The 11,269-nt window shown below is 41.4% G+C and overlaps 1 protein-coding gene across 1 annotated transcript in view; it reads right to left on the bottom strand.

The window, feature by feature from the left end:
- DPP6 (dipeptidyl peptidase like 6) overlaps positions 1 to 11,269 on the bottom strand; it is a 694,644-nt gene that overhangs the window by 257,825 nt on the left and 425,550 nt on the right. Inside the window, exon 5 of the mRNA XM_021692851.2 lies at positions 3,418 to 3,492. Coding sequence (XP_021548526.1) covers positions 3,418 to 3,492 — 75 coding nt within the window. The remainder of the gene's footprint in view (positions 1 to 3,417; positions 3,493 to 11,269) is intronic.

The following is an 11,269-nucleotide window of genomic DNA, read 5'->3' as shown; positions in this document are numbered from 1 at the left end:
GGGTGAAGCTGTAACCCAATATACTGACATTTTATTGCAAATGAAATGAAAGGGTCCACCTAAACGGGCCAAATCCTTTTGTTTGATGCTCATGAAACTCCTCTTGGCAGTGCCATGTGGCCTGGTTTGCATGCTTCCACAACTATGGTGCAGGGTCTGTGATGTAAGTAGCATATCTCTTTTGCCCTCATTACTGCCCAGTTTTGTTTTGTTTTGTTTTTTAAATAAAAGAGTAACTGGAGACATCACCATGGAAGAAGCTCGAATCTTCCTGAGGAAAGAGCCCTGTGTCCAAGCCCTGGAAGAGGGACACTGTTGTCGGGGCACCTGTAGCTTGCCAGGTAAGTGCTTCCCATGTGCTGTCACAGTCGGTCCCCCAGGCAGCACAGCTGGATACCCACTGACCCTTTGTTTTTGTTTCTTTGTTTGTCAGAGAGAGAGAGCAAGAGAGAGCACACAAGCAGGGGGAGCGGCAGGCAGAGGGAGAAGCAGACTCCCTGCTGAGCAGAGAGCCCGATGCAGGACTCCATCCCAGGGCCTTGGGATCATGACCTGAGCTGAAGGCAGACGCTTAACTGACTCAGCCACCCAGGCGTCCCTGACCCCTTTTTAAGGTGAAAGGCTGGGCTCAAAAGAGGCAGCGGACTGAACTTGAGTCTGGGGCCATCTGACTTGCAGTCCACTGTGGGCAGGCAGCAGGGAAAAGTAGTGGTTGGAAGGGAATGTGCAATATTTGGATTTTTGGGGTGAAGCTGTAACCCAATATACTGACATTTTATTGCAAATGAAATATTTATTCTATTACATGAGAGATGCCTTGTAATTGGACAGTTGGTTCATACAAAAGTACTTTTTTATGATCGCCTTTTCAATGAAAAGTTGAGTTAGTTCCTAGAAAGGAGGTATCCTGGCTGCCTCTGAAGCACACAAACAGGAATGTGATAAACATGGATCCAAAGACAGAAGTCTAGTTTCCTTAACATTAGATAGGAATCACATATTGTAGTACCCATTTGGGAAATACTATATAACCCTCACGAGAATATAAAGAAGTTTCAAAACATCCTGCACTAAAGAAACTTATTTAATTTTATTTAAAGTTCTTACATGTATTTGAATATGGAAACTTTTTTTTTTTTAGAATATCCAGGGATAATTATATTGACACTAAAAACAAAGTAGGGAGTCTCAGTTCATTGCACTTTCTCCAGTATTAGAGACCTAGACCCTTCCCTTGCAACCCACCCACTTTTCTGAAAGTATCTGCAACTCAGTTTATCCAGTTAGGCAGTTATTCCTAATACCTCCTAACTCCAAGTGTCGTTGGTGGAGACCCCATTAGAGGACTAACGTTTCCCGCAGAGCAGAACCCTTGCGTAGTCCTACAATGGGGACTGCTCACTACTTGAAACCAGGGAGGGTTGCTCCTCTGAGTCAAGTTTAAAGTATCCATTTCCACAGATTTTTTTATGTAGCACACACATTTTCAACACTCGAATTATTTTTGTTGTTCACTAAATCCACTCTAAATGTCTTACATTTTTCCTCAGTTGAGGAAACAACACAATCCTACTCCAAAGGCAAACGGATGCTGCGTGGTGAGAAAGGGTTCTTTCAAGGTGCCTGTTTATCACCTGTGTTCTACATGGCAAAGACTCACATTTCGTGAAACAGCCATCCCTTGGAATGGGGGCCCAGGGCACTCTTGCAGAAGGAGCATTGGGAAAGACCAAGGAAAAGTGGTGGGGAAGTCTACCACGCACAGAACCACTGAATCATTGATGAGCCCACATGCTCCCATTGAGCAGATGGGAGAATCTCTTCTGCAAGATTTGGGAGAACAAATACAAGACTTTGTTCTGAAGGCTTCCAGAAGCAGGAATCTCCCATTGTAGGGATGCTCCTATTGTTAAAAGATGCTCTAGAGCAAGATGACCTGAAATCTGTCTTTCTATGCTTTTCTCACTTGGGTGTTGGCTGTGTTTCCCGGAGAAACCCAGGACAAAGCCATTACCCCATCCCTATGAAAGTCCTTCAAGTATCTACTGAGTTTTTTTCTCTTATTCAAGTGTAGAGATTACATTTTTGGTAGTTTCTGTGAAAGGACCGAAGTACTCTGTGATCCATGTATATCATATATCCATGCGCTTGAAGCTTAAAGAGGTGAGTGCAGGGGTGGGCGTACGACATGTAGCATCCCAAGGCTAAAAGTTGCCTTTTACCATGCCCACTCCGCTAGCCATCCCCAATCCAGTAGATAAAGATGACCAGCTGTTCCACAGAATGTGGGTGGGAAAAATGAAAACTTTTATGTAATGGACATTAAAAAAATCAGAAAATGGAAAAGTGAAGATAGGGTGCTTTTTTTTAAAAGATCTACATTTCGAGGGAAAAAATGGAAATCTCCAATAAATAATTCAGTCGTCAAATAACTCTTACAAGAAATGCTAAAAATCCTAGGATTGGACTTGGATCTCCATGTACACCAATCTCTCAGCTGCTCCCGTGGGATGAACGCCACAAGCCTGTTCTCCCCTTGCCGGGGCAAGAGCCTCTCAACCCACCAGGAAGCCATCCAGGCTGGAATGACAATGCAGGTACCCTTAGAGCTCACAGAAGCGTCACAAAACTCTGGACAAAATGGTCTCAGAAGAACTGGAAAGGCAGAGGAATTCTATCTTTTACTTGCCGGAGAATAAAGTTCCACAAATGCACATTTCTAAAGTTGCTAATCTCTTGTAAGCTGAACATCTGCTACACTTACACAAATAAATTTCACCTTCTAGCTCATTTAAAATTAAAGAGCCGAGATGAATTTTAAAATATGAGGCTGTTAAGAGACAAAAAGAAAAAAAAAAGAGCTAGTTTTAGGCTGCTGCTAAAGCCTAGGGTGAGATTTTATGGAAAATCCTGGTGCAGTTTTATGGGAGACTCAGATGAAGTGCTAAAAACAGGGATTTATATAATGAAAGTGATATTTCAAGTCTTCTCTAGAATACTACAATGGCTAGGAGATAATTAACATTTTATTCTAGTTTAGGGAGAACCTGGCCGTTGCTTTTTGTTCTCAGGATAAAATTTATGGTATGATTGAGAAAATGGGAAGAAAAATGACGGCACAAAAGGGTAAGATAAATCTTTATAAAAAGACAACTTCTCACCCTCTCCCTCAGGAAAATCCTGTGAATTTACCCCTAAAAGGACTGATTTTTTTTTTTCCCCTGCCAAAGGGATTTTTATACCTGTCTTCTCTCCTAGGTGGCAGTGTGGCATAAAAAGAGACTAATTCAGGACTCACCCACTGTTTTCAGGATTCCAAGATCACTAAGAATGAATGAATGATCAAGGGAAAATACTCAATAAGGTCTCAAAAGAGAGAAACTTTTTTTTTTTTAAATAGAAAAGAGCGGTACTCACTGGCTCCACATTGTATGAAAACAGAGCGTACTCCTTATCTGGAGATATTTCATATCGGATGGCTCTTAATGATTCCTAAAAGAAAAAAAACAAAACAAAGGATTTTACAGCGTTAAATAACACAGCTCAGAATCTTGTAGGGAATCTGTGCTTGCTGGTGCCGTTTTCAAAACCTGCTAATAAAATTTGTATGCAGTGAACTCGCTAAACTGTATTAAAGATGGCAATATCCTTTCTTTGCTGAATAATATTCAGGTAGTTGATACTTTTTCACGTTTTATTCGTTTTTTTTTTTCAAGTTGCAGCAAAGCAATACTTATGGTATCTATGGAAACAAATCAGTGGAAGTAAAGATGAAAACCAGTAATCCCTTCCCCACAAGACTCCCATCCTCTCTGTATCTTTATTTTTTATTTTATTTTTTAAAGATTTTATTTATTTATTTGACAGAGAGAGACACAGCGAGAGAGGGAACACAAGCAGGGGGAGTGGGAGAGGGAGAAGTGGACTTCCCTCCGAGCAGGGAGCCCGATGCGGGGCTCGATCCCAGGACCCTGGGATCATGACCTGAGCCGAAGGCAGACGCTTAATGACTGAGCCACCCAGGCGCCCCCTCTCTGTATCTTTAAACATGGGTTCGCTTGCTCATTCGTACGCTTAAAAGCTTACATTAAGCAGACTGGTTCCTAAAAGAGAATCACATTCTACACGTTATTTTCTACCTCGCTTTTAAGCCATCATAGACACCGACCCACAATTTGGTCAGTGTGCAGACAACTAACCGTGCGTCTTCCTTCAAATGTCTTCATGGGACACAGGCATTTTTACATAAACGACATCATCAAAAATCCTGTCTCCCTTTAATTTCCCCCACCTCCTTGGCTGCGCTCACCCTGATGGGCAGACCCCCAACGCCCACTTGGAAGAGCCCTCTCCATCAGCCTGGTGCGGGCCACCCTACTGACAATCCTATGGCCACGTGCAAACATACGGATGTGTAACCACAGCGAAAAGTGACATTGCAGCTCACCCATCTCTCACTTGGGTTTTCCCTGCAACAATCGGTTTAGCCTGGATTGCTGATCTTTAGAGCTTGCATAGTATTCTGTGGTTTGGATACACCTTGATTTACACACTCAGTCCTTACTAAAGGGTAGTTCCAGAAGATTCTTGGTATTCATGGGAGTTATGTTCTGGGAAGTGTCCACAAACCCCGAGTTAGAGAATACTGAAGCATTTCCTAGGGGAAATGCAGGGCTAGGTTTCAGCGAGGCTCTGGTCACAATCCTCTTGTCAACCAGTCAACACATAACCCTGTCCTACGCGTGCTTCTGTTTAAAGGCATCTTATTGAATACGTGCTGCCGATGCATTCACACGGAACTCAAAGGGACGGCAGTGTAACTCGTGCCTGGACGCAGCTCACCTAACGCGGGTTTCCTCCGTAAGACACGTCACAGCCTTCTTGCATTTCGGATCATTACCCGGCACTTCGGTACTATCCTCGGGGACCATTCCAAACAACATGATCTCCAAGAAAAAACCACAAAAACGTGGAAAACATGGCACTCCCTAGGCCACACCCACTAAAAAACACTTGTTCACAGTGTGAGCTCGGGAACTCCAATGTTTTTGCCACTATACACACGCCTGGGAATGACTGCAAAAGCCCTGGGAACGTTCATCTAGATGCCACAAACACATTTTAGCACACTGGCGAGCCCGCAAACACAGAAGCTGTTGAGTGATGAGGATGGGCTGTCCTGTGTGTCCAGGGTGGTCATGATACGCAACGTTGTAATAAAATCCTCCTCCATGTTTCTTTACTGGTGGGTGTGAGCTTTTAACAATTTTTTATGGGACAGATATCTAAGGGTAGGATTGGTGATTTTCAAGTTTTTTTAAAAAATGCAAATAGATATTGTCAAATTGCTTTTCAAAAATGTTTTTGGATGGGCGCCTGGGTGGCTCACTAGTTAAGCATCTGCCTTTGGCTCAGGTCATGACCCCGGGGTCCTGGGATCGAGCCCCGCATCGGGCTCCCTGCTCAGCGGGAAGCCTGCTTCTCCCTCTCCCACTCCCCCTGCTTGTGCTCTCTCTCTTGCTGTGTCTCTCTCTGTCAAATAAATAAATAAAATCTTTAAAAAAAAGTTAAAAAATGTTTTTGGAATTAATACTCTCACTACTGATGAATGAATGCATACTTTCTCCCTTCTCGGGCAGCAGGAAGCACTGATCTGTATTTGGGCTTTGACCTTCTGATGCATGGACGCTGGTGCCTCACTGAGAGCTCAGTTAATACTTCCCCGTGACGGGCACATTCGATCCTCACTGGGTATGTTTTGGGCAATGTGGATTTTATCTTCAGAAAACTGCATCCATATCTCCTTGAAGGTACTTGCTATGCTCTGAGTTTTCTCCTATGTTTTTCTGAAGTTCACTCCTACCATGTTTTCATCCCCACTCAACCCAAACTCCTCTTCTCAACGTTACCAGACCCTAACGGGCTTCATGCCGTGATGATTTCTCAGCTCTCCTCTTGGCACACCGATCACCTTCTCCTCCTCAAAACCCTGTGTCCACTTGGCTTCCAGGATGCACACCTGGTTTTCTCCTCACTCTTCCCTGAGGTTTCTCTTCCTGCACCTCTGCTGGCTCCCTTCTTTTCCCTGACCTCTGAATGCTGGACTAACCAACATTAATAATTGGGCTTCTTTGCTTTTCGATCAGAAATCACATTGTAGGTGATACCATCCAGCCTCGTGGCTGTGAAAACCAGGTACCTGCTGAGGATTTCAACTGCCACGTGTCCCAGACCTCACCCCCCACCCCCCCGAATCCGGCTGGACCTGACCTTGAGCTTAGGCTCCACTGCCTCCCTGGCGTCTCCACCTGAATGTCAGGTGGGTGTCTCATTGTAACAGGGATAAAACAGAGCCTCTCACATCCTATCCCCTCTCCCTCCAGCCCCAGGGACAGTCCTCCTCATCTCCAACACGGCAACCCCACCCACTCAGCTGCTCTGGTCAAGTTCCTGGTTCTCCTTTCTCTTCTGTCTCACACACCTGACATCTAGCCAAGCAGAAACTGCTGAGGGTCTTCCATCAAAGTCTATTCAGAACAGTCCCCACCCCCCAGCTCCTCCTGGTCTAAGCATGCATCCTTCTTCTTGGGCCATTGCAGTGAGCTTCCAGCTGTCTCCCAGGCTCTGACTTTGCCCCCTGCAGTCTATTCTAGCCCCTTGGGTCAGAGCCCTCTCTGTACAGGAATCATCACCCCGCCCCCCCCACTCACACCCCCTCAGCTTCCATCACACGTGGACTGAATGTCAAAGTTCCCACTGAGCAGTAGGCCTGCTGCCTAGTCCCCATCAACTCTCGGTCCCCATCTCCAAGTATGGCCCCTTGGCCCCCTCACCCCAGCCACACTGCTGTCCACATCTTCCCAGAGCAAGCCGGGTACATGCTGGCCTCGTGGTCCTTGTGATGGTCTTGCTCCTGCCTGAAATGCTTGAGATGGTCACCTGTCAGCTTTCTTCTCAAAAGCCTCCTAAGTGAGGCCTTGCCTCTCTTCAGTGGCCATGACATCTAGAAATTTCAGTAGTCTGCCTCTGACGTTTCCTTACCCTCTTCCCTTATTTTCCTAGGCTTAATCATATTACAATAACGTACATTTAACTTATTTATCTAGTGCTCGTCCCCTTCACTAGAATGTAAGCTCCTTGATAGGAGAGATTTTAAAAGAAATCTTTAATTTCTCTCAGCGATGCTTTGTAGTTTCCAGGGTATAGCTCTTGCCCATATTTTGTTAAATGTATCCCAAAGTATTTGGTATTACTGATGTTTTGTATATATAAAATATACATGTCTCAATATTCAATTGTTTATTGCTAACAGACAGAAATAGAATTAATCTTGGTACCCCGAACCTTATGCTCTGCAACCCTGCTAAATTTCATTAATTGTTCTAGCAATTTTTTTTTTTGTAGATTCTTTAGAATTTTCTATGTAATCATATTTTCTCTGACTAAAGAGTTCTTTTTCTTCCTTTCCTAACTGGATGCATTACTGCTTCTTTTTATGGCCTAATTACACTCTAGAGAACCGCCAGGACGATGCCCAGCAGAAGTCACGAGGGTGGGCACCTCACCTTTCCCCCGATCTGAGGGAGAAGGCGTTCACTCCTCACTGTTTGGTGGATTAGTGGAAGGTGTTTTTGCAGATGTCTGTTATCCAGTGAAGACGTTCCTGTCTATTTCCAGTTTGCTCAGAATTTTTATAATGGATGTTGAGTTTTATAATGAGTGTTGAATAATCTCAAATGCTTTTTCTGTATTTACTGAGATGATTATGTTGTTTTGCTCTTTTTAGTCTGTCGAAATGGTAAATTACATTGTTTGATGTTCAAATGTTGAAGCAAACTTGCATTCCTTGGATAAACTCTATTTGGCCATGATGTATTAGCCTTTTATATATTGCTGGACTGGATTTGCTATTTTGTGGATGTTTTTTGTACCTGTGTTCATGCGGGAAATTAGTCTGTGGTTTTCTTTTCTGCTAATAACCTCATCTGGTTATTTGGGGGCAGTGCTAACCTAATAAATGACTTGGGAAGTGTTTGTTTTGTAAGTTTGCACAGAACTGATGTAATGTTTTTCTTAAACACTGAATTCACCTGTGAAGTCATTTGCACCTCGAGTTTTCCAGATGTGGAGCTTTTTGCCTATTAATTCAATTTTTTATATTGATGTAGGACTATTGAGGCTACCTATTTCATTTTCTGTGAACTGTGATAATTTGTTATCTTTCAAGGACTTTTTCATTTCGTTCCATTTATTTTCATTTCATTGTCAAATTTATTGATATAAGGCTATTACTAATATTTTCCATTATTTTTATTTTTTTTAAAAGATTTTATTTATTTATTTGAGACAGAATGAGAGAGAGAGAGAGCTCATGAGAGGGGGGAGGGCCAGAGGGAGAAGCAGACTCCCCGCCGAGCAGGGAGCCGATGCGGGACTCGATCCCGGGACTCCAGGATCATGACCTGAGCCGAAGGCAGTCGCTTAACGGACTGAGCCACCCAGGCGCCCCTATTTTCCATTATTTTTTCCAAACCTGTACTGATGGACCTTCCTCTGTTCCTATTATTGATTTTTTGTCCTTTATCTTTGTTCTTGATCAATTTTATTGCTCTTTTCCAAAAACCAGCTTTGGTGGTGTCCTTTTTTTGTTTTTTCCACTATTTTTTCTTTCCCATACAATTGATTTCTTCTCTTTATTGCCTTTCTTCTGTGTAATTATGTTTAATTTCTCTTTTTTCTTCTAGTTTCTTAAGGTGAAAACTTAAATCTAATAATATGAGCACTTAAAGCTATACATTTCCCTGTAAGTGCTGCCTACCTGCACACCATAAATTTTGATATTATACAATCCTAATTTTCCTTCATTTCACAATATTATCTAATTTCCATCTGATTTCTTCTTTGGCCGATTTGTCCCTTAAAAGCAGGTTGTTTAATCTTTAATCATCAGTCTACATTCCAGATATTTTTCTGTTGTTCATTTCTAGTTTAATTATGTATTTGTTAGAGCCTATCTTTTGTATAATTTTCAGCATTTGAGATATGTTGAGACTTGTTTAGTGGCCCAGACTTTATCAGTTTTGGTGAATATTCCATGTGCATGCATAATGCATGTGCTCCTTGCTATTAGTGAGTGGTGTGATCTACAGATGTCAGGCAGGTCGTTGGCTAACAGTGTTTTCAACACTTTGCTGTCTGCACTGGTCTTTTTTCCTACATGTTCTATCAAGTATTCAGAGAGGACTGTTGGAATCTCCAACTTTAATTGTAGATTTGTCCATTTTTGGTTTCGGTTCAACCAGTTATCGCTTTAAATCTTATAGCTCTATCGCTGGTGACATAGACCTTCAGAATTTTTTTTTAATTTTTAAAGAAATTTTTTATTTAAGTTCAATGAGCTAACGTATCGTACATCATGAGTTTCAGATGTGGAGTTCAGTAATTCATCAGTTGCGCATAACACCCGGTGCTCATCACATCACGTGCCCCGCCTTCAGGATTCTTATGCCTTCTTGAAGAACTGACTCCTTTCTCATTATGAAATATTTATTTTTATTTCTGGTAATAAGGGCTCTTCTGTAGTCTACTTTGATATTAATATAACCATTCCAGCTTTCCTTTAGGTAGTGTTTGGAGAGAATATCTTTTTACATCCATTTAATTTTAACCTATGTCTTTATATTGAAAGTACATATCATAGAAGGCTTATAATTGGGTCTTCCTTTTTAAAACTAACCTTTGAATCCTCTAGGAGTAATAGGGGGAACTTACGGACATAATGATATAGAAAACCTTTTCTTTATATTGTAGTTACCTCCCACCCCATATTGTATCAGATTGCTCCTCCTGTGTGTCCTGCTCAAGAGAATCCTAACACATTCCAAAGATTTTATGTGTGTATGTTTGTGTCTTAGTCAACATGTAGCATTGGAAAAAAGAATTAGAAGTCTTATATAAGTTTACATTAAAAGGAGCTGGCTAGTTTCACCACATTATTTAATGGACCCTTTTATAAAAAGACAGATGTGTTTTTTCAGGACTAGTTAATTCATTTTCTTTAAGTTTCCACCAAAAGCTTAGCTACATGTTGACCATATGTACCATTCCTGGCATTCCTCCTTCCATTATGTAGATCCAAATTTTCAGCTGGTATAATCTTTCTTACTTCAAAGAACTTCCTTTCAATTTCTCATAGTGCTAGTGTGTGGCCAATGAACATGCTCAGATTTTGTTTCCAGTTTCTTTATTTTACCTTTAGTGTTGAAAGATATTTTTGTTGCATGTAGAATTCTACATTGACACTTTTATTTTTTTCCCAGGGCTTTAAAGCTGCCATTCCACTGTCCTCTGACTTGCAAAATGTCTGGTAAGGAGTGTGCTGTCACTGTTCTTTGTTTTTCTGTACATAATATGTCTCTTTTCTTAGCTGCCATGAAAACGTTCTCCTTTTCACTAGTGTTCAGTAACCTGATTATCCTATGCTTTGGTGTGGTTTTATTTATGTCTATTTTGCTTGAGATTTATTGAGTTCTGGTATCAAATTTAAAAAGTTCAGTCATTATTCTTCAAAAGTTTCTCTTGTCTTCTCTTTCTAGGGCTTTAGTAACAGCTGTATTTGCCCATTTTGTGTTGTCTAACAAGTCACTGAGGTGCAGTACAAATTTTGTTTAAATACTTTTTCGCCTATCAGTTCCTCATTTTGGAGACTTTTTTTTAAAAGACTTTATTTATTTATTTGAGAGAGAAAGAGAGAGCAAGAGAGCACAAGCAAGGTGAGGGACGAGGGAGAAGCAGGCTCTGCACTGAGTAGGGAGCCCGGTGCAGAACTCGATCCCAGGACCCTGGGATCATGACCTGAGCCAAAGGCAGACGCTTAACCAACTGAGCCACCCAGGTGCCCTTTTTGGAAACTGTCTATTGCTTTCAGTTAAAGTTCAGGGTTTCTCCCTTGGCTTCCCTGTAATGTCCAGTCTGTTGTTAATCTAGAGATTTTTTTAAATTTTTATATTTCATTTTTAATCTCTAGAAACTTTATTAGGGTATTTTATAATCTTTAATTTTTATTATCATAATGCTCATGATTTTCTTTATATCTTTGAGCATCTGGAACACATTTGTCATGGCAGTTTTAATATGTTTTTCTACTAACTCTATTATCTCTTTATTTGTGGGTCTGTTTCTATTGACTAATTTTTCTCCTTATTATAGGTCACATTTCCTGCTTCTTTGTTTATACAGTAATTTTTAAAAAAATGAACATGAGATATTT

The sequence above is a fragment of the Neomonachus schauinslandi genome, chromosome 12 (assembly GCF_002201575.2).
Source record: "Neomonachus schauinslandi chromosome 12, ASM220157v2, whole genome shotgun sequence".
NCBI classification, from domain to species: Eukaryota; Metazoa; Chordata; class Mammalia; order Carnivora; family Phocidae; genus Neomonachus; species Neomonachus schauinslandi.
The sequence above is the reverse complement of the archived record's forward strand: the minus strand, read 5'-3'. Positions and strand labels throughout refer to the sequence as shown.